The 27,177-nt window shown below is 36.8% G+C and overlaps 1 protein-coding gene across 1 annotated transcript; it reads left to right on the forward strand.

Moving 5' to 3' along the window:
* On the forward strand, positions 1–27,132 carry CLGN (calmegin). Its single transcript, XM_084286363.1, has 17 exons — positions 1–70; positions 1,525–1,566; positions 3,732–3,911; positions 5,163–5,233; positions 7,519–7,577; positions 9,227–9,368; positions 10,173–10,254; positions 12,957–13,149; positions 15,141–15,330; positions 15,938–16,051; positions 16,676–16,832; positions 18,146–18,361; positions 19,757–19,876; positions 20,055–20,199; positions 22,557–22,634; positions 25,156–25,265; positions 27,004–27,132. The coding sequence occupies exons 3-17, from the start codon at positions 3,750–3,752 to the stop codon at positions 27,082–27,084; spliced, it is 1,920 nt and encodes a 639-aa protein (XP_084142489.1). The 5' UTR covers positions 1–70; positions 1,525–1,566; positions 3,732–3,749; the 3' UTR covers positions 27,085–27,132.
* The last annotated feature ends 45 nt before the right edge of the window (positions 27,133–27,177 follow it).

Below are 27,177 nucleotides of genomic sequence, written 5' to 3' on the forward strand. Positions count from 1 at the left end.
GCTGGGGGACGGCGGCGGGGCTCGGAGGGGAGCCGGGAACCGGGAACCGGCCGCGGGCACGCGCCCACCGGTAGGGCCCGGCGGCGCGGGGACGCGCTTTGTAACTGGGGCGGGGGGGGGGCTGCGGCCGTGAGGGGAGTGCGCGCGCGTGTGGGGAGTGGGGGGGCTCCTCGCGCGCCGGCCGTTGGTGGCCGTTGGGGACCGTTGGGCGCCTCCCTGGCCGTTGCCCCGTGTGGAGCTGGTATGTGGCCGCCCTGCGCTGCTGGGGGCTGCGGGAGCTTTGGGCTGGGTGAGGGGGGTGCTGAGGGCAGCCTTGCTGCCTGCTGCTTGAGGAGGTGGCTGCAGGGAGGCTTGGCCCTCTTCTAAGCGTGAGTTCCCAGTCATATTAAAGATCCTGGCTGTTATTTAGTTCCGCATCGAGTGGGATAACAACCTGCGATGCCATTAATTTAACAGCACGCGTAGAGCACTGTAAAGACCATGGCACAAATTGCCATGCTTGTGCCTGCTGTAGAAATCAGACCAGGTGCTCGCAGCAGGGCCAGCTCCTCAGGCTGAGCGCTCAGGGCTTTATCCCCTCCGTGCTGGAGAGCACCAAGGGCTGAGGCTGCATCCGAGGCAGCCTGACCCACTGCCTGGCTGCTCTCATTAGGAACAGAAATGCTAATACCCCATCAGAACCTCTTATCCTTCAATTGGTGCCTGTTGTCTTGGACCGTCGTCTAGCACACGTCCCACAGACAGTGGCTGATTACTTCAGAGGCACATATTGCAGCACTGCTGCCGGTCCCAGGAGCCTGCTCTACAGCAGTACCCTGGGCTCGAGTGTCTCTCCTGATGCATAGAAACGCTGTAGTTAGCCGTGTTCCCATAGTGAGGAGACCAAGCTATACAAAATAGCTTAAAATTACAAGTGTGAAGATTTTCATGGATGTTCATGTGCTAATTAATCTTTAAAATCTAGTGGACTTTCTTATTAAATGTGTAATATTTTGAGTCCAGAAGCTCTTTAGGCTTAAAGATTTATCATTGTAAGACTGTGGTTATGAACAATTCACAAAAAATAAAACATTTAATGGTTTTGTTTGGGTTTGTCCCTATCTGGCAATTAAGCAATAACTTAATTGTTCATGGTATTGGATTTCAGTGTTTCTGGAATATCTTAATTTGGGATGAGTCAAAGAAGTATGCTTTCCCTTGTTGAAGGGAAACTAAGAGATCTGATTGAAGACTGAATGACATTAGGAATGTCCTTGCCTAGGATCAGGGAGTTGCTATGTAGTTAGGCTTGAGTGACTTGAAAAAGTGCAGTGTGTTGTAGGCATCAGGAGTTTTAGAAGGGAACTGTGTAGAAAGGTGGTTTCTTGGATGCCCTCACTTGTCTGTGTATGAAAATAACAGAGAGAGGCTAGTTGTAATAAATTACAGCTATGGAAGTGGGAGTAGGCATTTTGCTTCATACATAAAATGCAACTGAAATGTGTTGACAAACGTATGTCTGCTTTTTATTTTCATCTGCTTTAGGAGAAGAGGAGCAGAACTGCATGACAAGCTACCTTAAGTAAGGTAGGGCAAATTCATGCAAAAAGTTAATTCTAATACCTAATACATGCTGCTGTAGTGGAGTGAAACAGTAATGTGTGATGTGACGTTCCTTACCTGTTTGTCCTGATGTGATGGTTAAGAACAAGAAAATGGGCATGGTAAAACTGAGTGCAATAGCCTCCGGACAGAGGTCTTCTAAAGTGTGCTTGGAGGTTGAATGTTTACATGCAACAAGCTGAATGACTTTAAATCTTCAGGACACGAATATTTCAAGTTCTAGAACTGGCCAGGGAGTTCTATGAATTAACAATCTCTGTAGTTTTATAACTAAGATTTTCTTAAAAGAACAGTAAAATTTTCGGAAGACTTAAGGTTTCTCAGTTACTAACACGATGATGCAAAGAGGGAACCATAGACTTGCCATCCTCAAAACAAAACAGATGGAAAGGATCCAAAGCAAAGAATGGCATTGATTAGTTGGGGAAAAAAAAAAAAAAGGAAAAAAAAGAATGGTAACATAATTTGATAGTTTTGTGGAAAATAGGTGTCTGTCCCAAGAGGTGAGGCTTTTTGTGTTCTAAGTGATGTTGACATAGTGTCTAGTACTAGTACCTGAAACAGTTTACTTTTGGCTTTAGATGTAATCAGTACAGTCAATATTAAGTGAATAGATTTTAAAATGAATAAGGAAAAAAGAATTAGTTTTCTTTTTTTGGATAGCTCTATTGGGATGTAGATTTTTTTTGCCTTGACACTATTTGATCTCTATATTTATTGCTTGATAGAACTAGCAGATGTTGTCAATAGATAAATAATTATTAGGGCGCTTCTAATGTTTGCAGTGCTTAGCAAATCTGATAAAGCCAGGAAGAGAGGATCTAAGATTTCCAGAATATAAGACAGTATCTGGAGTTGCTGTGGTACTTAGGGTTTGTAGTAGTAAACAAGCAATCTCTGGAGAGCAGTGATCCAGCTTAAAAGGGTGACTGCTTTTTAAGGCACAGAAAGTGTCTCAGTAGCAGAATATTTAGCGTGAGCACTGGTGGCCAAAATAATGCAAGTCTTGAAAATGCCTTACAGCAACAGGCTAAGTTTGTCTTTCTTTTTAAGCTTTCTGTGGATAGAAATTAACAATCAAAGGATAAACACCTACACAATGGTATCTGGAGTCTGTCTTCCTTCTGTTTCCAAATTCAGATAAAAGCAAGTTCAGAAAGAAGCACATTTGGCAAGACCTTTAAGAAGACTTGCGTAGGCACATGCTTGGAATTGCATTGCTCCAAACCATTCCATACAGTGCATTTGTATGTATTTTAGCTTATGGATGTGAAGCAAATGCATCTGGGCAACAATGTTTTCTTTGTCATAACAGTACAGATTGAGAGGTCGAGTTAGTTACCTGCTGTTGATATTCATACTTTTGGTAATATTTACAGATCAGTGATTTGCGTGTTTCCCTGCAATTAGAAGGGTACTTGCCCCTCACTGTAGGAGGGATGCTGAGTTGCTGAAACATCTTTAGAGAAGTGCAACAGAGCTGGTGAAGGGACCAGGAGACAAGGCTTAGGAGGAACAGCTGAGGGACCTGGGGCTGTTTAGTCTAGAGAGAAAGAGGCTGACAAGAGGCTCATTGCTCTCAACAGCTACCTGAAGGGAGGTTGCAGTGAGGAGGGTTTTGGTCTCTTTCTCAGGCGACAATTGATAGAACTGGAAATGGCCTCAAGTGGTGCCAGGGAAGGTGTAGATGAGACGGTAGGAAGAATTTCTTCACAGAAGGGGTGAAGGGGTCAGGCATTGGAACAGGCTGCCCAGGAAAATGATGGAGTTGCCATTCTGCATGTATTTGAGATGTGTGGATGTGGTGCTTAGGGACTCAGTTTAGTGGTGGACTTGGCAGTGTTAGGTGATGGTTGGGCTTGATGATCTGAAGGGTCTTTTCCAGGCTTCTTGCTACACTGTAGAGATTGATTCAGTTTGAATTATTTTTGGATTGATAAGGATTGAGAAAAATTCAAGCAGTTTTACGTGGTTCTAAAAGCTCATAAATACAGCACTGTACTAAAGTAGTGCAAATGCTTAATGGTCATCATTTCTTATTTTTTTTCTTTCCTAGATAAAATCATGGGTAAGATTGAACTAATATTGATAATATTCCACCAACAATAATTGTAATTTAAAACTTTCAGTTCTTCAGATAAACCAGGATGCATTTCCAGTGGGACTGGCTGTGCTTGGGTGTCCTGATAATTGGCTCAGTAACTGCAGAAATTGAAAATGAAGAAATTTTGGGTGCAGATGTTGAAGTGGAGGATTTTGACAAACATTCTCAAGAAGCTGATGTTGATGAAGATGAATCTTCCTTAGGGGTAAGATTATAGATGCCTTTAGCTAAAGCTTGTGTAATTTAGGTTACGTAGTTGTAACTAGTAGAAGAATCGGTGCACAAATTTATTTTAAAAAGAGCAAGTCAATATACAGTTGACAACTTGGTGAGTGTCAAACTCACCAGAATGAGTTTTTCATTTGTTGTGTGTGCCTTAAGTATCCTCCTATATCAAACTGCAACTTGTGGCCAATAGTCATGAAGAAGGTCTTGCTAGTTTTTCAATCTAGGTATGGAACCTTGTGTCTGAAGCCCTCCTTGATAGATAACATACCCTGTAGCCTAACATGCTGTTACTAGAGAAGAAAGCACCTTATGCTTATTGACATTTTTCATTTAGATTGGTTTCTTAATGTCATCAGTCATATCTGCCTTTTAACACGGTCTTTGTTCCTAGAAAATCTTTATGCATTTGTCTTGCTGTGCTTCATAATAGGTTTGCACAATAGTCATAGATTGTTTTTTTCTATTTTTTTTTTTAACAGTGTAGCCCAACTGTAATGTGCCAAGTAGATAGGAAAACAAAAAAAAAATGGAACCATGTGTATTAAAAAATAGGAAGCAGATAACTGGTGCAAGTTGTGTAAATTTTCTGTTTTCATGTTACGCACAAGATGTATAACGGTACTTCAGTTATGAGTTTTGACCACAGAAAGCAAATTTGTAAGCTGTATCTATGCTTTTATCATAGTATCTGAAACTTTCTGCAGGTGCTTTCAAAGATGGTAAGCTGCTAGGGCACAAAAAACAGAGACAAAACAACTACTGATAACCGCGTGTGCATTTGAGCTCTGTACTGTGTTTAGTAGGAGGACAACTGTTTACTTTTCAAAAAAACTGGGGAAAAGTGTTTTACTGATACCTGAAAGTGAGTCTAAAACTAACCTAACAGTCTCTTTAACCATCATAAACATACCACTAGAAATGAAACCATGAGATCCTCCTGCCTTTTAAGAGCTCTTAATCATAGTCTTGATTTGTTTCTGTGCTATTCATCGCTGTCCCCTGGTCGCACGATGCTTCACAGGTATGAAATTGTACACTGGTAGAGGAATGCACCCAAACTGTAGAAATGAGAGGGCCCCAGGGAAAGAGTGTTTTATTCCCTTAGGTGTAACTTTTGTGGTCTGGCTGGGTGGGCTGCTTCCCGAGGTATGATAGTGTATTTCAACTGAAAAATAGAAATTACTGAAAAAAATGAATTTGATGTGTTATGTTTGTAAATGTTTTTTAGATTGTGTACCAGACACCAAAGCCAACTGGGGAAGTGTATTTTACAGAAACCTTCGATGGAGTATTGACAGGGTAAGGTGCACCTTAAACTTACAAGCTTTTCATTTCAGCAATTTAACTTACAGTGGCAGGACTTATTTTTTATTCATTTTTCTGCTAGTACATTCAAAACAAAAAGTTCAGAGTTTAGAATTGAGAAGAGTGGTCATACTTGCTCCAAATTCTTCATAAGCTTAAGCTAAACAGTTGACGTTTCAGGCATGTAGCTATATTTTGTGATATAATGAAACCTGTAATAGACTTTGGATTTATGGACGTTAAAAGGTAATGCAATGCCACTTGAATTAAAAGTGAACCGCAAGGTGAGGCGCATTGCACTGCAGTAGCTTACAGAGTCAGAAATTGTTAGCAAACTATTTCTTCTTCTTCATGTATACTTAGATTATGTGCAAGAAGGAGGCAGCACTTTTCTACATTACAGATTAAAAACTCTGTTGGGGAGGACTGTATTTAATTGATTTATGGTACTGCTTCCCATTGTGCTTTTATACTATCGAGGGGAATTAGATATTTATATGATTGCTGAAATGTTCCTAGGTAGTTTGACCACACTGCACTGATATTTCAGAAAAATATTAAGGTTTAGGTCAACAATTCTTAAGCCAGAAATATTCAAGTTGTCTGCATTTTCTGATCCCCCACCCAGTACAGCAATGTAAGGTGTAACTACTACTTGGTGGGTGGACAAAATACCTTGTTTTGCAAGTGATCATGAAAAAGGTATATTTGTATGTTACTAAAATTAAAAGAACAAAAACCAGCTCTCATGAAGTGGCAGCCAGCCAGAGGTGAAAGGAGATGCAGTAAGATGCATCTTTATCATAGAACTTAAAGCTGCTTATTTTTGTCTTCCTGTGAAAAGACTGAGAAGCAACAGCTGTAGGTGTGAGGTAAACTATCATAAGACACCTGTCTGATGCACAACATGAACTTGAAACCAAATAGAATGGTAGCAGGCACCAGAAACTTTCACAAGATTGAATCTTACTCCCTTTTTCCAATTGTTCCTACTGTTCTCTTCTGCAGGGTTACAAGGAACTTCAGGCCACTGAACATGGATTTGTCGTTTTTCACATTATGTTCTTCGATTTTTGTTTTCATTTTTGTTACGTATTTAGACCACATGTAGAAGGAAAATAATTTTCTATAAAATTTTCTTTCATCTTCAGCATGTCACTTCTAAATGTTAAGAAGCGCAATACAAAAGCAGTACCAGTGATGGTAGGAAAAATGATTAAAAGGAAAAGGTGAAAATGGTGGTTTAAAAACAAACAAACAAACAAACAACTGGAAACTTTGATTAGTATTAGTTATTTTAGCATTGGGCTTTCCAGAGGAAGACCAAGGATCTAGCTTGCCATTTACACTGTGGTGCTTTTCTACCATCTCTATTATCAGCCATATTCTATGGCTGAAATTCAAGCAGGAAAGATAAAGTATTCATCCCTGACATACTCCATGCAGAGAGTCGTTCAGAATGAATGAAATTAGTTCTCTACAGAAGTCACTATGAGAATATAGCATTGTAGTTGATACAAGGAAGAGTTCAGAAGCACTGTTGGCTTAAGATATTCCTGTGCATGGCTCGGGATAGAACCACTGTATGACTGAATGAGGCTGGATTGCCTTTTATTTTTTCTCCAAATGAGCATTTTGTACAGGGTGTGTGCATATTTTTATTTTTGGTGAGCTGATTTTGGTAAGCTGCATCTGCCTTGTTCAAGGAGATCTGTCAAGGAGATCAGGAATTTGTCCTGTTATAATCCCCGTGTGCGATAAAATTCGAGTCTTCTTACTGCATAATTGCACTTGTCATTTGCAAACCTCTATTTCTTCCCTCCCTCTTCTGTGCACTGCTACTGTTAATATCAGCGTTAAGGTTTTAGTGATTTTTTGCTGTTCTTTATCACGTTGAAGGCTTTACACATGAACTTTGCTATTTTCAAGTATTACTTCAGGTATTATTTCAAGTTACATGCTCAAGTAATAGTCTTACATCATCAGCCTCAGCTTGTAGATAAAACTGAAGATTATTCAGAGTAAATGTGAATTACTTTAGAGTTATAATTGTATATTCATTTAGATTCTTGGGAAATATTTCAAAATCAATGTTGTATTAGACTAACACTTATTTTTTTTGTTTCACATTCTTTAAATTACACAAAGTTCTGTAATGCTGACTGTCAAAATCAGTGTCACAGATTCACATCCTAGCAGCTAAATCTGTTTTTCCTGTGCTTGCTGAATAATAGAGCTTTGCATATGTAGTTAAATGACTAGTACCCTTCTTGGTTTAGGTGGATATTGTCTAAAACCAAGAAAGAAGACACAGATGATAACATTGCTAAATATGATGGTAAGCCTTTTTGGTGTTTACTTTCACTACATAGTTTCTGATGTTCTGTTGCTTTTTGAGAAGTAACTATCCCTTGCACTGAACTTACCTTTGAAAACCTAGATGACATGGATCAACAATATCTTACTTTGTATAATGACTGTTACTGAGATATGAAAGTGAGATATGAAAGTTTGCTTGTTTGGTTACTTACCATGGAGATAAATATTTCTGTCATCGCAATAATTTTACTGTGATATACACGTTCTGAAATCTGAATATTCAGTATTAATTGTTTATGAACAGTGCCTCTTGAAAACTACATTTTCCCGAAATTGTCAGGTATTTACCACTTCAATTTCAGTTGTTAAGCACATTTCTAAAGTAGCCTGTTCTATGTCTTTGTATCTCCTACCGATGCAGCAATTGATCTCAAAGCTTAGCCTCTGAACCAAAAATAATTGAAACTGTATGAATGTTATTTTTTTGGAATACTTCTGTCAGATTGTCTGTGCTTAAGTGTAGAATTCTCCAGTGTTTCTTGTACACTTTAGTCTTACAGTTTTCTAAAGAAAATAAAAAATAAATGGAAAGTGAAAATGAGGAAGTTGTTTGGATGATTTTTGTCATTTGGGCTTGTATTTGACTTGTACATTCCTAGGCTGGAAGTAGCAAGGAATGTGTGTGCTACACATTTACCATCTCCAAAATACTGAAAGCTGGCATTATACTTAACTGGCTAGAAGCAATACCTTTTTGGTGAAATGAGAGAGTGGGCTTCTCTGTGTAGAGCTATGCATATCCAAAATGTAGGTCTCTCTATCTGAACTGTATTCTTGATTCCTTTGTACAGTATTGCAATTAATCAGAAATTCAGTGGATATTCACACATGCTACAGGATTGTGTAATAAGAAAATACATTTTGGGATGTAAAAATATCCTATGTTAAATGTATAAGTTATTCTATTTAATTTCACTGTTACATGGCGGATTACGGTAAGGACATGTTTCTTTCCTACTTTGGGGTACATGGCCAGCTTTTTTTAATCAAAAATTTTTATTACATGTGAAATTGAGGTTTTGATAGCTTTCTTTCATTTGGTTATAGCAGTTATGGAAGGGTGTTTTGTTTTCTATGTTGGAAATGTCTACTTGAAAGCAGAACCTTGTCATTACTTGTTGCTTGTTCTACTTGCCATATTCCTTACAGTCTTTTTCCCTAAGCTTTCTTCCTTCCTTGCTGTCTGAACCAAACCATTTCGTTAAATGGATCTCATTTTACAGTCTTAACTGTGAATTGGAATTCTGATGGTTTCTAATTCTTGAAAAGTACTGCCTAAAACACTGGATCAGGGTTTCAGTAGAAAGGTGTGAGCATCAGATTTGTGTGCCATGAACATTCTTTTTGTATTTAGTTTATTAATGTTTAGAGCAGTTAAAGTCTGGAGATGGGTAGGCTGAGCATGTATAATTGTTTGTATCCAGAGTAGAATTATTGGTATTGAATTGGATGATTATTATTTAACTTCTAACTTTGACATCAAATGTCAAGATGACTTCTCTACTTCGGCAATTAGTCTTATATGCTCTTAACTTTTTACTTTCTACAAGGCTACAGTTTCTTGACTTCTAATTTTTTTTTCAAAGATTGTACGTTTGTTTGTTTTAGGAAGATGGGAAGTAGAAGAGCTGAAAGAAAACACAGTACCTGGAGACAGAGGATTAGTGTTAAAATCGGTGGCAAAGCATCATGCAATATCAACTATGCTAACAAAGGCATTTATTTTTGATAATAAACCTTTGATTGTTCAGTAAGTATTCTCTCAGACTTTTTACTTAACTTTTATTATTCATTAAGTCAAGAAAATAATGTAAATCGTTGTAAAAAAAAAAAACAAAAAAAAACAACAAAACACCTGTCTTTCACGTAGCATTGGCTTCATATCCAGAGCTACCAGAACTGTAAGTATGAATGATATAATAATCAAGTAAAATTGGAATACAAGTGTTAAGAAGTAGTATTTAAACTCTTATAGAATATTTTGGACAGAAATTAATACTTTATGAAATTTCTTAAAAAGCTAATTAATTTTCTGTCTTAGATCTAAAAGATCTAAATCATGTAAAACCTGAATCTTGCAAGTATTATAGCAGTATTAGTGATGATGAGTGTCATGACAATAGGACTTTTTTTTTTCTGACAACAGACTAGATTTGTTGTACTTACAGACATATCCAGGTAACTCCTCAGCTAAATTGAGTGGGTTATATTGGCCATTTCAAAGACAGCACAAAAGTTTTAGAACTATTCCTGATTTCTGCTTCACTTTGGTGTTTTGCACGTTGGTCAATACCACTTTGAAACTTTTCTTACTGGTGATACCAACAGTATCTAATGTTACCGTGGCTTTTTTTGGCTGACATCACTGCTGTGTTAGTTTGTGTGGCAACTAAAACCTGTTTGGTCATGTAGAAACGTTTTGACAGTAATGACTAATAAAAAAAAAATGAAGTGGCTAGTTGATGATATTATTGTATTCTTCTCATTCTGGAGATCAGAATTGAATTTGTATTTGTCTGATGTGGAATGTTTTTTTAACTTGCTCTTTGCTCAGATACGAAGTGAATTTTCAAGAAGGCATTGACTGTGGTGGTGCATATATTAAACTTCTCTCCAGTAGTAATGACTTGAATCTGGTATGTCCTCTTACTTAATGTTTACTGTTGGTTGCTCATCTGAGGAATGCGTAATTGTTCTTGTGCAGTGTCATTAGGAGATTGGGCAAGATAACCATATATATATTATAGTTTATATATATTACAGAGCCTTCATAGTTGTGCATTTTACTGGAATATTTGATAACATTATTCTTGTTAAAATTATCATTTATTTTAATGAAAAATGCAGGTAGTCTGAAATTTAAAGTACACTGTTAAAATCTGTGTTCACACAAGAAATCTCAAAATGTGAATTTCCAAAGGTCAGAGAGAGCAGTGTATGGATTAACATATTCCTCTTAGTTCTTTACGAGTGATACTACCTTAGCTATTAGTCTTATATCTAGGACAATGGAGCCTTGTATCTGTTTAGTCTGCCTTTTTGCAATAACACAAGCCATAGAATTTCAACTCATAACTTGTGAAACATTTTTTTTTTACTGCATGGCATACAGCGTGTCACCTCAGAGAGGGGTAGAATGTGGATTTAGAAACTGCAAGTAATGAAGTGTCTCTGTATGGGGAAGAACTTTTCTTACCAGGGACGCTTTCAGTGATCAGGTGCAAAGTTGATGCTTTGCTATACATAGCAGCAGTTACAGAATAGTTTTACATATTTGGATAGACTTGAAATGACCAGTCAGGATTCAAAACTGGTAAGGGTACTTCCAGTCATAAAGCAGATTGCTCTGGCCATTCAAAAGCTGCTAGCTCCGACGCTAGTTTTGAAGCTAATTGGTGGTGTTGACCCAACATTCAGTACTAGACAACATTCAGGCAGAAGTTGATGAGGCAATCACAGTTACAGCTAGTATTGGCTTTAGAAACTGTTGATCTTAAGATGCATCAAGCTATCCTGTTTGCTCAATAAGATTTGGTAAGGTGGAAAGGCAAGTTAATGGAAAAAGAAAAAATAGAGACTAGTCTTAAAAAAAACTTGGAAACAGAAGTGTGGGCAGAACTCATAATTTTCTCCCTGGGTGAGATTTTCCATCTGTGCTTTTATTCCTGAGCTGTCTGAACATATCTACCATTGCTGCCATGACCCACGAAGCTACAACATTGTAAGTACTGAGCAGAAAAGCATTGTAGTTGCTTATTGAGCAAACTTGAAAGGATAGAATTGCTAGCTTGAGTGGAGGTGGCATCATCAGCAACCTGTTTGGATGCTGGATTACCCAATACTGTATTGCAGTGAAGTGTGATGCCTTGTTTACGTGCAAAAGGAAGGGAAAGTTGCTCGGACAGGCTCAAGGCATTGCTTGTCCTCACCTGCAAATCAGCAGTCAGAAGGAACCTCTTAACACTGGGATTTTTTGTGATGTGTAAGGGGTAATATGTGTGCCTGCAAGAGTCTAAGAGATGATGGCATGTATAAGAAGTTTCTTGTAAGCATTCGTGAAATATTTAAGTAAAAGCTTTAAAGCAACTTCCAAATGCTTTTCCTTTTTTCTCAGATTTGTATGCCAGTGTGAGTTGTACTCAAACTTAAGTACTAATAGATCTGTATTAAAAATACAGATGGTAGGAAAACTAGTAGAGGTAGGGCATCTTTCATGATGGAAAGATATGTAAATGATACTAAAACTGAAAAATCTTACTTTGTAAAAGAAGTTGTGAGACCAAGACACTCTGCTCAGTTACACATGAAACTGAAATTCTCCAACATCTGTTGTCTTATTCTAGAAAGTGAACAAAAAGACTGCAAATGCAAATTTTATCTTTTTATGACCTGGCTCAGGGTTCATCCTATACATTTTAATTTTTTTTTGTAGGTTTGAGTCAACATTTTCTCTTTCGTATCCTTTTAACTTCAAAATTGAACATACTGGAGTAATAAATTAATTCTTGTTAATTCTTAACAGCGACATTTTCAAATGAGGATGAAAGTTATAGAAAAGGACCGAACTTAAAATGCATTCATTTCTGTAGTGCTTATATCTAAACTGAAAATGTTTAACTTTGTATTCAATAACTGCTGCATACTTGAAAATACAAACTCATTGCAAACAATACATCTCTGTTAGAATATTTCTTGAAAGACTAAAAGTTTCAGAAATCGTGATCTTTCTTCAAGCAGTTGCGTAAGAATATAGCACGATACTGTGTATTCCAACTACAAAAATCATCTAGTTAAAAATAAAATCTGAACACCTTAATGCACCATACTCTGAAGGAAACTATATCTGGTGTTTTCAGGGTTATTTATTGTTAGTGTGGAGCAAGAAAACAGTGCTGAAATACTGGATAATACCCTGTTTACAGTCTTTATTGAAATGTAAATTGCTATGAAGATCAATAGTTCCCTTCTGGCTTTTAGTGTAGTGTATGCAGAAGGGTATGGATATTTGGATGCCTTGATCTGTGGCAGGGATTTCCACATGATGTGTAAGAATAAGGCCTAAGTAAGCATATTCTTCTTCCCTGAAGAAGCTTCAGTGATCTCTGTGGTTAGACTGCTCGCTGAGAATGGAAAGCATCTAACAACATGTGGGGACTGTTCATTTCCTTTCATGATTTACCCTACCAGTTGTCAGTGTTAGAGCCGATGCTTCATGAAACAGCTTTTAGAAAAGGGGAATTATACTGTGTATATGCCACAGTATCGAGGAAAAGTAGTACCTAAAATGACTTCATAAAATGTACGGTGTAACGCATGCTCAGCTTTTTTGCTTCTACAGGAATACTTTTTTGACAAAACACCTTATACTATTATGTTTGGACCAGATAAATGTGGAGAAGATTACAAACTACACTTTATCTTCAGACATAAGAATCCTAAAACTGGAGAATATGATGAAAAACATGCAAAACGCCCTGATGTAGACCTAAAAAAGTTCTATTTGGACAAGAAGACTCATCTATACACGCTTGGTATTGTTTAATTCTTACAAGTTTAAATCAGAAAACAGATTAAAAATTAGTTTCTGAACTTAGTTCACTGAAGCTTTGTATTTGACTCTGCTTTTTGTTTGTAATAGTCTATTAATTCTGGGGGATGGTTGCTTAATGATTTGGGCTTAAATGATTTAATGACTGAGCTTAACTGCAGGGCGTAAGTGGCTTTGAAATGCTGCTATTTAATATTCAATTACAGGAAAAAGCATTACCAGCCTTGGCTAGCCTTTAACCTGAAGAACTGATTAATACTTTCAGTACATACTACGATAAAATCTGTTAAGAAATGTGTATGTGTGTATGTATGTACATATATATCTATATCTATAGATATATAGATATATATATACATATACACACACACACACATATATATATATATAAAAATATATATAAAAGTCCAGTATTCTAGGAAAGGATCACGAGTTTACTGGAGTTCAGTGAGATCTGCAGCATATTGAACACCACTCTCCTCTGTGCATTGAATTCCCACTAGTGCCTGCATCAGCAAAGGTGTGCATGAACAGATAGGTTGCTGCTTTCACTGGAGATAAAAAGATGAAATTTGGTCTGGTTTTAATCCATGTGACATCTGTTTCTGTTCTAATGAACAGTATAGCAGCAATGGAAGTTTAATTTCTTATTTTTTTCCCCCCTTGTTCTAATTTCTGAAAAAGAACAAGCAGTCAGAGAAAATGGGCTAATCTGTGGCATACTGCAAATCCAGCCGAATTGACTATACTTTAGAACTTCCATTGAATAATAGTAATGGAATAATAATGGAAGATGTGCTCGACTGCTGTGCCATGGAAAAATGTATCGTTCTTAAAATAACTTACAGTAGAGTGCTACAACAAACTGTCACTTTTAGATCATAAGAATAAGTGAAACAAAGCAATAGAACCAAAGAAAACACAAAAATCCTTCCCACCATCCTATTCTTACAGTAAAGGAATGAATGTGTTCCTGTATTTGGGCTGTTCATTAGAGATGATGATTAAAGATATTTAAATTGCATTTATTCTATTATAATTGCTCAGCTAGACCTCGGTACAGCTTTGTACCATCTAATGCATTTGTGACCGATAACATAAGTAGAAAAATCAATTTTATTGTATCTAAAATCAATGGGGTTTTAATTTTTGCATTTGTTGATGTTTTAATACAATTAAAAATTTTAAGCTGCAAGAGCTTAGTTAGGTATTAACAAATCGTCATTATAGGTGTGTTATTCTGGTTTTCATCACCCATCTTCATAAAACTGGAATAGTATTCAAATTAGTAATCTTGCTTGTATTGAATGGACATTTAAATATACTTGTTAAGCGCTAATAATGTGCTCACCAGTTATTAGACATGGATCTGGATCCAGTTTCTGTTATTGAGTCTGACACTGCTCAATTCTTTGACCATTATTTATCAGGTACTTGCTAAAATTTTTAAAAATTTGAAGAGAAATTTCTCTATTCACCGTCTGGCAATTAAGGGAACTGGCTGTCAGATATCTGAGTCGGAAAGAAAATACTGTTTTCATGATCCTTCAGCTGTGATATTTACACAGTTCTGGTGTTTTCACGCTTTCAAGTGTGGACTTGTAACTTGTTAGCAGAGATGATTTTGAGGTTGAAGGCTTGTCTTTTATTGTCCTTGGGAGGAAGAAAAAGAAAGCAGAATTTTGACTAAGTGGTAGGTGTTTGAAAAACTGTTAGCATGTGTTCTGAGGTGTTCCAACACTTGATTTGCAGAAGGTATCATTTTTCTAGTCCTGATACTGGTCATGACATTGCTACAGTGGGAACTTCATTGTGTCCAAATCCAGTACCTGAATGGAGTGAGGAGTCTGTCTGCTCTTATTTCTCTATGCATATTATATAGGTTTTGGTTAAAGGTAAATTAATTTGTAAAATTAATGTTTCCCTTATTTCTTAAATACTTCTTTTTTTTTTTTTTTTTTTTTTTTAATTTAGTGCTAAAACCAGATGATACATTTGAAATGTTAATTGACCAAACAGTTGTCAGTAAAGGAAGTCTCCTTGAGGATATGGTTCCTCCAGTAAACCCTCCTAGAGAAATAGAGGATCCTGCTGACAAGAAGCCTGATGATTGGGATGAAAGACCAAAAATCCCTGATCCCAACGCTGTCAAACCAGATGACTGGTAGGGGCAAAAATTTATCTGTACAGCAGGTTATTCTTCTGAAAGACTTGACTGGCTTTTTTTGCTAATGGCAGCTAGGATATGCTTCACTACTAAAAGTACTAATACTTCCAAAATGTAATTGAGATGGGAGTACAAGGATCTGGTCATCTTTTAAGGAAAGAAATAATAACTACGCTTTTTGCTGATTTGTACCCTTTGTTGTTGTAGTTAGTAACAAAGATTACAATACTTAAAAGATTAGGAAGAGTTGTGTTGGTTTTTTTTTGTGTGTTGTTTTTTTTCCCACTATTATATAAGTACTTCCTCCTGTGTCAAGTAGTGTTCATAGAGCATCTCAGAGGAGGGAAAAATTTAAAGGGGGAGACCCGATTGACACCTGCTAGTTGATGGTAGCAATTTCTGGGCTAACTAATGACTTGCAACAAATTAAACATAGTTTCAAAATTAATAAACAATTAATCAGATACCTAATTCTCATTATAGGTGTGTCTAATTCTGTTGTGCCATTGAATATCATCCCTTTCATGCCAGTTGCAGTCCTCTGAACAGAATACTGTTTTAAAGTCAAGCTGATGTATTTTCTAACATTAATCTGTAATTGAAGGGATGAAGATGAACCTTCCAAAATAGAAGATCTTGATGCCGTTAAGCCTGAGGGATGGCTTGATGATGAACCACAATATGTTCCAGACCCTAATGCAAAAAAACCAAAGGACTGGTAAGAACTTAATTCAATAAGTGCAGTTTTGTTAATGTATTTTGCAGATAAGCCCACCTATTCTCTGGCAAATTATGAGTTGATTAGAGCTTAACTCAAATGTCATTGTATTTTAATGTAGTAAGTTGAAACATACAAGGTATGGCCAAATATTTGTTGTTCTGGGGAGCTGCTTTTAGAAAAACACACAAATGTCAATAATTGCTGATTGCCTTGTATTCTAAAGATTTATAAACAAAAACAAAGTATTAAGGAACCTGATGAAAGGACTGAAACTGTTTCATGGCTTACCAAACTGTTTCATGGTATCAACATTATAAATTGATACATGAAGTTATATTGTAGTCTGAAAGCATGTTGCAGTGAAGTGTTGCAAGCTGTTTGCACCTGCAGGAGTATAATTACATACAGTTATTTACAAACATGTGGCTTTAGCACATTTTATTTTCAGTACTCTGGAAATACACTTTTTTTAAAGAAGCATTATGCTGTTGGGTAAACTTCTATGGGCTGATCTAATAAATTCGGAGGTTGTTAGAGCAAAATGTATGGAACCTAACTTTAGACTGAAAGTTAGTGTTCAGATCAGTCTGAAATCAGTTGTTTGTAACTTTCTTTCTGTAGGGATGAAGAAATGGATGGGGAGTGGGAAGCTCCTCAGATCCCTAATCCAAAGTGTGAGACCGCACCTGGTTGCGGAATCTGGGTGCGTCCCATGAAGAATAACCCAAAGTATAAAGGAAAATGGAAAGCACCTATGATAGATAATCCTAATTATCAGGTACTAGCAATATTGTAGGTTATTGATAAGGAGGTACAGACTTCAACCAAGCAGGCAAATCAAAGTAGTGTATTTATTTGGTATTTCATACAGTATATTTATTTTTTACAGTGTGTCTGAACACCCTCAGCAAACATTTTCAGTTTTTTTATGTATTCACCTATAATATTTTATTTTTTTTATTTAGGTATACTGTTAGACAGAAATACTTCCTGTATTAAAACAATCTCTTTTAAAAGTTGGTACCGCACATTTAGTATGCTCTATAGCATTTCATTTAGACTAAAATTGTCATGTAATGAACTAGTTTATTTTTTACTGGGTTTTAAGTGTGAAAGTTATAAATTAATACATTTTATTTGATAAAATAAAAATGAAACCCTGCAGTAAGCAGATTAACTTATTAATTCTATTTTAGTGGAAGCATCAATTTTAGATAATTAAATTATCCCCTCCAGATAAAAGAGCAAAGCTGGGTATTAGAAAGAGTTACTTTGTATTAATTACAGTTGGGGACAACTTGAATCTGATTTATTTTAGCTTAAGATCTTAGGCAAGTTTGTAAACCAAAAAGCATATGGCTTTAACTAATTTGCACAGGTATCATAAGGCTGAGTTTTTCTTCCCTAAAATTTTCCCTAATGCTTCTGGTTACAGTAGTTGTCAATTTATATGAATATACTAGTGTAATAAACTTACTTACTTATACATACCTGAAGGGACTGCGTGGATCACAGGATGTAGTTCCTCTGCAATCTTAGGTAACCAGACAATAGAGACTTAGCTCAGAAGAGCCCATTTCTGGCCACAAAATGTTGACCAGTGAGTGCACTTAGAAAAATGTATATGCTATATTGATGAACAAAAGCCAAAACTATATTATACGAGGAGATGCTAGAGGAAGAAGTAATACCAGTGTCTTATTTTCCTGCAGTATTAGGAAATAGATTTATTCTTGAAAGTTCACAGACTATGCTTGGCATTTCCACTACAAGGTAGAACAGAGGTGCTTTGTGCAGTCAGTTAACTACTGTAACCCCATGCGGACAAAAAGTTTTGAATTTAAGAAGTCTGCCCTAAGCCTGAAATCAGATACCTATCTGCCAAAATCCTATAGGCTGTTTTCAGCTCAGTTTTCCTGAAGGTCAGAGACTACTCCATCTCTTTTTAAAATCATGCATTTAAAAGAACCAGAAAGCGTTAATTACTTTAAAATGTATTTCACGGTGTTGGTGTTGTTTGTTTTGTTTTGTTTTATTTTTTTAAATGGTTTTGGGGAATAGATAAAGTGATTGTACTTTTTTTCTTAAAAGGGAATCTGGAGTCCTCGGAAAATACCTAACCCAGACTATTTTGAAGATTCTCACCCATTTGAGATGACAGCTGTCAGTGCTATTGGTTTAGAACTCTGGTCTATGACATCTGATATCTACTTTGATAACTTCATTATATGTTCAGAAAAAGAAGTAGCTGATCGTTGGGCAGCAGATGGCTGGGGCTTGAAGAAATTAGTAGCAAGTGCTAATGAGGTATAAACTTCATTATGTTCGTCACTACTTTTGCCTACCAAGGAGTGCTGTTGGAAGAATTTTCTATCAGTTAATGCTGACACAATAGAATTTATTGGCAATTAGTAATCTTACTGAATAGTCATGATATTTTTATGTCAAGTTTGGCTGGTTTAGCTTTCACAGATCTCTATTCTCCTGAAGTTAAAAGGGTACAATATTTTCCTCAAGCACCTAGCAAGTGTCTATAACTTGATCTTAATGAGTCTTCCACTGTTAATGGTGGTACTAGAATTCAGTATGTCAGCAAATGAAAGCTGAATTATTTGCTCAAAAAGACCTTTTATTTTTTAACTTTTCACTTTTGGACAACTCCTTTATATATATTTTTAGATACGTTTCCCTGTTATCAGGAATGGATGATAGTCATGTTTTTTGTATTTAATACTCTTAGGACTTTGGCTGCTCAGATGTATATTATGCAACTATGACAGTAATGTGCATATGTATATGGAGCTGCATCTGTTCTTCCGTCTCTATGTGTATCCCTTTTTTTTTTGTATACCGCAGTTAGCCAGCCACAAGCTTTTCTAGATCTCTACCCTGTGGTAGGATGAATTTGTCCTAACATACGGGATCATGAGCCCCTCTAGCGGCCGCCTTTACTGACTGCAGTTTAGAGAGAGTAGTTCAGTTGGAAGGGACCTAAAAAAGATCATCTAGTCTGACCACTTCACAGCTAACTAAAAGTTAAAGCCTATCAATGAGGGCATTGTCCAAATATCTCTTGAACTCAGACAGCCAAGGGGCATGAACCACCTTTCAAAATATACATAGATAGATGTACCCTTTTCAGAGTCTAACTAGACTAGGCACTCTACCTCCCTACCTTCTTCTGCTACATAAGTCAGAACTTGGTTGGGAAGACACTTTACTCCCTGAATAATTGGCTGTTGGAGGAGACAGTGTGGTAGTACACACAGAGCAAGGCATTGCTCTTCAGGTTGCTTGCAGCTCCTGTGAGGTTCTTGATGCTTTGGGAGACTTCAGCTGAGTTAGCACAGCATGGGGAAAGAGCAGAATAGTCGGGGAGGGTGGAAAGTGTGAGGTTGTGGAGACAAGTGTCACTTCACAGAATGAGTAGGGGGCAGCCTAGTAGTTTTGGAGTACCAGCTTTGTTGGTTCTTTCTTACTGTATGCTGTTTGCTAGGACTTGCATATGGGCAATCTGACAAGTGGTTGCTTTCTGAAGTTGGAATCCAATACTTCGTAATTAAAAAAAAAACAAAAGGAAAAAATGTTTTTCTTTAGGCAATATAAAATTAAAAATATATACTTTATAAGCTTACCAAGGTGCTCAGAGGGATGTAAATACCTTTTTTTTTTTTTTTTTTTTTTTTTCCTTTTTAAATGTAGCCTGGAATGTTTAGTCAACTGGTGACAGCTGCAGAAGACCACCCATGGCTCTGGGTTCTTTACATCTTGACTTTAGCACTCCCCGTTGGTCTAGGTGTGTTGTTCTGCTGGCCAGCAAAGGTTAGAGAAACTCGGTGCATTTTTATTCATTTTCATTCTTAATACTTTATATAAAACTTTTAAAACTTGCAACGGTATGCTCTTTTACTGGGCCATTAATATTAGTTAGCCTACAGTGGCTGTTGTGTTTAATTCTTAATCTGAGTTTCAGTATAAATTAATTCTTAATTTCTTGTAGAAAACAGATGAAGATATTGAGTTCAAAAAATCTTCTATATCTAAGGCAATTACAAAAGGAGAAATAAAACAAGACAGAGAAGAGTTAGAAGATGATGAAATAGATTTAGAAGAAGAAAAAGACAATGAAGATATTGTTGAAGATGGTAAGATGAGCAAGCCAGTCTGCAGTTCAATAAATATCAAGACATGAATAGGAATAGGTCATGGATTGTATCGCAATAATTGCAACCAATTGTCTTAAGACTGCAAAATCTGTCGTCTTCTCTTTAGTGATTGGCATTCCATGGTAATAGTGTTTTGATAAGTACAAGCTGAAAGTAAGGTTCTCCTCAGCATTTCTTCACTCTCAAGAAATTAAAGTGCTTTTGGCAGACATAAGTCTTTTCACTTATTCCTCTGTGGGAATATATAATAACCCTGAACTATTTTGTTGGCCACTGTTTTTTAGTAACTCTTGTTAAAGTCTGAAAATACGGTGGACGTGAAATACTAGTGTCTACTGCTTGTTTTGTATTGCTATCTAGGAATGCATTGCTAGCCTGCAGAGGCCTGTCCTGCTCTTCCAAGGGAGAAATGAATGATTAGTAGGTTAAGATGCACTTTGGCATTCAAAGATTGACAAAATCATCTTTCATTACTGCGTCAAATACAACTGGTACTATTCAGCTATGGCTTTGATGTTGTGTTAGCATTTCCCAAAGTCTCTAGTTAATGAATGGAAAGTGAATCACATAACTTATAGTGTATTATTCTGACTTCTATGAGAAGATCCTTAGCCTCAGACCTCTGCAAGATTCTGCCTGTTATCTCACTCTTCTTTGGTAAAAACAAAAATGTTGTAAGTGACTGGCATCAAAAGTTAGAAACCTAGCAGACATTCATTCATGCTTTTTTGTTAGTAGATAACTCATTTTGTGTTACTGATTGGAACTTGGAGATTTTTGTCCATCTCTGCACTGTATGTCATGAGTATTGATGGCTTTTGCCTGTATGACTTAATATTTAACTTAGCATCAAATATTCCCGTACTTACAGAATTGAGTGCTTTGGCATAATGCTTTACCACACCAAATATAGCTCATCTGCCTTACCATTAGAGAGCCTTACCTAGGCATTAACTATTATAGTTATGCTAAATTTATTTTTTACATTAATCATGAATTGCAGGTACAGCACTCCAGCATTGTTATCTTCCTACATTTTCCCTTTGATCTTGTTCTACTTTACATGCTCTTTGCCTATGAATTAAAGAATCTCTTTTCTTTTGCCCAGTCTTGATGGCTTGATAGGTACTTCTTGTGCTTAATGTACTACTGTCAGCAAGGCTGTATGAGATAGCTGTATTCCAAAATTATTCTGTCAGTCCACTTCAGAAGATGCTGTTGGCTCCCATCCCATCTTAGCCCTTTCTGCATCCTTTATCCTGTTCTGCTGGGTATTTGACACTCACTTTTATTGCATTAAGTATTTGCCTACCTTTTTAAGCTTTCAAGAACTTCCAGGTAGATGTGGTTTTTTATTATTGTTATTATTTTTTTATTTTTATTTTTTAATGTGGGTATATATGCATCTTATTCTGCGCTGTGTATTTCCTACCTTTTCCTCATTTCTTGATTTTTCTTCAAGCTAACTTTCGCTTTTGCATTAATGGAAGGATAGGAGAAAGGATCATTCTTATGTCAAAATATGGCCCCAAACTTACAGGCCTCTAACATCATGGACCTCATTCTTAACCAATGTTCTGGTGTAAAGTGAGAGCAGAAGGAAGTTTGATACATCAGTTATTCCCTCAAAATGTCATCTGCTGTAGTTTCCATTGTAACCTGTAGAAATGACTGGTCTCAAGCATCTAGCAGTCCAAGGAGAGCATCATACATTCCTTAAGCTACAGACAATTTCTTTATGCAAGAAGACTTGACTAGATCACCATTTTTTCCCTTAGTTATTAATACAGAGTTTGACTTGAGAAGGAGGGGAACTTCAAATTGTCAGGGGGGGAGTGGAGACTTAGTTCTTATATCTCCACTTACCTATTTGAGTAAAATCAGTGCATGTCATGTAGTATGTTAAATGGTACATTTGAAAGTTAGATATAAGGCCTAGGCAATCAGAGAGGAAAACTTCAGCTCCCACATTTTTAAAATTCCACCTGGAACAGTGTTCATGTTATTTCAGAAGTACATTCCATTTTAGAGCTTTACTTCTGGTTACTGACCTGAATACAGAGCAAAACTAGCATAGCTAGCTTTTGTATGACTCTTCCAAGATTTTCAAGTAAATTCCAGGCTTCAAAGAGGAAAGGGTTATACTTTGCTGTCAGGTGACTTTCTGGGTTTTTGTGTCTTCAAAAATAATTGCTTAGCTTCCCTTAGCTTTCTGCCTCCTCTTACATTTGCAGGTTGAATTCTTCCTTTTTTTCTTTCCATCACTCTCTTGCCTCCTCGTATCTCAAAGCATAGAGTATTTGTCTTCTGTCTTCCTATGATTCTTTTTGCTACAGAGAGAAGAGAACCAGAGGAGACAAAAGGAGAGTTGGTAAAGGATACGCAGAAGATGGAAAGGGAGGCTTCTCCTTCAGGTACTGGGAAAGGGAAGTAGTTTGAGCCAGGACTTGAGAATGGTCTGTCCTTTCTCTTTTTTCTCTGCTTCATTGCTGATGGTAGAACTTCAAGCTGGTGGATGCCAGCCTTCATCAGATATGGATGTGAGTTTCCTGTGAGATCTCTTAACATGGTATCTGTAGTCATCAATATTTTTGTACTAGTTTCTTCGTTTGGATCCTAATCACTTTTGCAATTCATTTGTAGTCATCTGCTTCTTTGTTTCCTGTAGTTGAAGGTAACTGGCTTTGAGCCATGAAACACTGGATGATTTGAGAGACATTTTATCACAGGGACTTTAACAGCATGGCACAATTGCAAGTTTCATAAACACTTGTAGATTTCTTTGGCTCCAGTGAGAATGAATTGCTGGCAGAGTGCTTCTTGAAGGGCACTGTCCATGGGACTGAATTCTTTATTGTGTTCTATGTTAATTTTTGTGGCATAGCTAAAAGGTGATCTGCTCTTGACTTGTCCAGTCATCTGTATTATTCTCCTGGCATTCCTTACCCTCTAGAAAAACATCCCAGGGAGTAAAAGAATCTTGCCAGGAAAAGGAATTTCAGGGGCATAGTCTGAGCCTTATTTATTAAGTTACAGACATGAAATTATATAAAATACTGATTAAATTAGAATAAATTAGAATATATAATTGTTAATACTGTAGTTATCCCATTTGGGCTTTTAGTACTTTTGATGTCTGAACTTTTTTTCTTTTTCCACTCTACTGAAATGAACGCTTACAGGAGGTTCTGGATTTGTATCACTTAAAATTTCTAACTGCTTGACCAGAATATGAGCAAAGGTTTTGTGATATTTTTTTTTCTGCCATGTTTCTCCCTTAAGAATTTATTTTTAGAACAGAAATCTTTGTCTACATTTCTCTTAGACTGTGGACTCCACTTTTTGGTCATATTTCTACTTTTGATGCCAATAGTAGGGACATATTAGTGTAGACATGTATGAGGTGTTCTTAAAGGTGGGAAAACTCTTAGACCTTAACTAATTGTGCTCAACTGATTGGCTCAATTTACTAGTATACTGTGAGCTAAGTTTTTTGGTTTCTGTATGCTTTTGTTTGGTCATTACTGAGCTAAGAAGTTCAGATATTTATCTTTTTTTACATTTAAGTAGTGTTTATGAGGTGGGGCATGACATGAGAAAAGTAGAATTGAGCGATGTTTGGGGTAGTCATCCTTTACAGCTGTTTTAATTGCTGTTTTAATTTTAATTACTGTTTTTAATTGAGCCTGTTCCGTTGTAATATGCCATCTCATATCCTTGTTGTCAGGTGTAGCTGTGATTTCTTGTTACTCTTTGATAGAACATATTGCAAACAGGTCTCAGTTTCTGGGAATTCTCACTTTGAGTTCTCAGTTTGAAGTAAAGGAAGAGAAATGCCAAACCCACGTAACATTTATTTGAATCGTGCTGTGGTTGCTGAGTTCCAGTTCTTGTAACGAACATAGATAGCTAAAATGCAGGCGTGGGAGTGTCAGCTTGTAAGTACTGAGGCCCAAAGTGGAAATCAGAACAGTTGGGTGCCTGGTCACCTTCTCAAAATGTATGGAATATAGATACCCCAGAAGAGTAACCTGTGTTGATCAGAGAGCAGCTTAGAATTTGCACTGTGTGGTGCATTCATTGCTCCCTTTAGTTCAGTGCAGTGGCGCAGGTTCAGTAAGAAAGTAGAAGGCAGTTCTGCTTTGTTTTAGCCCATAGTTTATCCAGGGAATTGTTAGAGAGTAGAAAGCTATTCCCCTCCTCCCCACCCCAGTCCTCTTCAATTTGTAGATCTACCTGACGGCAGGTCTCGCAGAAAGCTGACAGCTTTTTGTCAATGGTTTTGTCCTAGTAGTACAAGCTGGACGTACTTGAGCTACAGGGGAGTACAGTGCTTTTCTGGCTAGTTTTTGCTTTGGAACAATACATAAATTTGGAGTAAGTGCTAGGCTGCTTAGCCCTCAACAGCTGTACAAAACAGTATGCCAAAGGAACTCCATGCTGACGAGGAAGATCCCTTAGGATGTGGGTATCCCCTGAGGTGGGTGACTGATGACTCTAGTATGTAGTTGGCTACTTGAGTCAGAATTAAATCAGATTTGGGATATTCACGTTGTCCTATTTCATCTGGTCCTATGTCTGCTCTTAGAACTGTCTAATGTGGCAAATAGAAGGACTTCCCTAAAGGAAATCAACTGTACGGCAGACTGTATACTATTGTGAAAAGAGACTAGGCTGAAAATTTTAAATTTAGAGATCAAATTTGACAGTGATAGATTTATACCAATTCATAAGAATTCTATTCTCTTTATCACTCATGTTTTTTTGGGTTATTGCAAACAAGCAGTTCATTCTAAAACTGAAACTGTCTTCTTTTTCTTACTAGTTTGTCTGCAGTGATCATTCTATGATTCCATGATTCTTTTTCTTACTAGTGTGTCTGCAGTTCATATTTATATAGTTCTGTTTACAAAGTAAAATTAATTTGTCCTGCAGAAGATGAGGGTGAAGGTGTTGAAGATATTGATGCAGAGGAAGAAAATGGAGTTGCAGATGGAAGTCAAGAAGAAGGTGATAAGTCAAATAAATCTGGTTCAGAAGATGAGGTGAGTTCTTTTCCCTTGTTTTCTTCTTGCCTCTTTCCATCATCACAATTCTAACAAAGCACAGTTAACCTATAAGAAGTTTTTTTGTCTGTTGAGCCATATAAGATATTATGCGATGGGAATGTGTTCTTACTTGAATTTCACACCTCCTGTACTCTGTATAGGCTTGTGACGTAAGTCTCTTTCCATGTCATTTTGGCCAGGAGGTGGTATTTATTCTCAAATATAGCTATAGTATAGGAGTGATCTTGCAGGTCTCTAAACTTGAACTATTGCTACAAGTGTGTAGTTTTTACAGGATTGAGGTTTTTAAGAGGTTGGTAAGTGAATTGTAGTTTGAAAAATCAGATGCCAAGGTAAGTGTCCAGTCTTTTTTATCAGGCTACTTAATTGCTTGGACATTTGCTTCCAACAGAATAGTCCTTCTGTGAGATCTAGAAAAGCCATAAGACTTCAGTTATCTGTTTTAATCATCATTATTATTCCAAAATAAGGTTTTAGGCTGAACAAGATAAGTGGTTTTGAATTCAGCACCTGCAGTTTCATTTTTCTTGTGCAGGTTAATTCAGTGACCAGATAGTCTGATTTTTATTTATTTATTTATTTTTCAGAAAATAAAATTATAGAATGGAGTTTGTCCTTTTTTTTTTTTTTTTTTTTTTTGCTAATCAGACACTTATCATACTTCCATTTAGAAACTATAGTATGTCTAAAACACTTTATATTCACCCGCAGTATTTCTGTTGGTCATCTTGTGCTTTTGACTCCCTAGATAATTGTCTTCCCGGATGACGGGAGTTGCTTAATGTAATGTTAAATCCTTTTTATATAAAACTTCTCTGAGAGTGTACGTTGTATGAGATTGCATTGCTTCAGCACTGAAATTCTTCATTACTTAGCCATTACTCAGTACTTCCTCTTGTTCCCATAGGAAGCTCATTTTTCTTGTGCATTACCTAGGAATACAGTCTGATGAACCTATTAAGATGCGTGTGATTCTTTATGAAAGTAGTAACACAATCTGAACATGTATATTCCATTACATAGTATCAATCACCGTGATTTTATGGCTTGCTCTTATCTGGGCATTTGCAGGGTGTACAAGTTTCTATCACTTAGCTAGTGACCTACTTTGGAGATGTCATGTGTGCCATGTTGTCACTCAGGAAGTGCTGCCTTCTGAACGAGGCGCTTGCCCTTGGGAGATGCAGGAAAGTGAGGAAGCAATGCATTGTCTCTGAATGGAGCTCCTATAGGGAGGGCTTTTTGTGGACCTTTCTAAGCCAATCACTCCAAAGAACAAACACCCGATTTAAGAACAGTTTGTTCTATTTGTACCTCTCCAAGGCAGGCAGTTAGAATGTTTTAAATGCTTCTTGCTTAAGAAGTGGAAATTAAAATTAGCATAAGATTAGCACTTCAAGGAAATTGCTATAGTCATTAAAAAGTCCATGCTTTTAAACTGTTGAGTAAATGGACAAAACCAAATTTCTGGTGTTAGTTTAGATGCACTATTCTCTTCCTTCTGAATATAGAAAGTAAAAGCCTTTTGCCCACTTTATTTATCACTAGGGTAATATTGAAGGGGAAAAAAAAATCCATCATTTAAGTGTAGTAGCAGGTGATACTATGACTGGGGGGGGAATAAAGTAATATGCCAGTTTCAATAATTAAATTAAAATTGCTTTAAGATGCTAGTGCTGAAATGGTCTCTCTTTTTTTTTTTTTTTTTCTTCAGATGAAAGAAGATGATGAAAGCACAAGTTCTGGAGATGGTCCACTGAAATCAGTGCGCAAAAGAAGAGTACGAAAGGACTGAGTTATTTCCAGCTAGTATTTTTAGGTCTAGATAATAGTAACTTCTGGCATGTCACTGCAGCGGGCCTGATAGCCTGCAGGTTCCTGAGATTTG

Source organism: Netta rufina (genome assembly GCF_964035555.1).
Source record: "Netta rufina genome assembly, chromosome: 4".
Classification (NCBI taxonomy): domain Eukaryota; kingdom Metazoa; phylum Chordata; class Aves; order Anseriformes; family Anatidae; genus Netta; species Netta rufina.

Coding starts and splice junctions, on each gene's coding strand:
- CLGN (XM_084286363.1), top strand. CDS start 3,750: ATGCATTTCCAGTGGGACTGGCTGTGCTTGGGTGTCCTGATAATTGGC. Junction 18,362..19,756: donor TAGTAGCAAGTGCTAATGAG/GTATAAACTTCA, acceptor TTTTAAATGTAG/CCTGGAATGTTTAGTCAACT. Junction 20,200..22,556: donor TGAAGATATTGTTGAAGATG/GTAAGATGAGCA, acceptor TTTTTGCTACAG/AGAGAAGAGAACCAGAGGAG.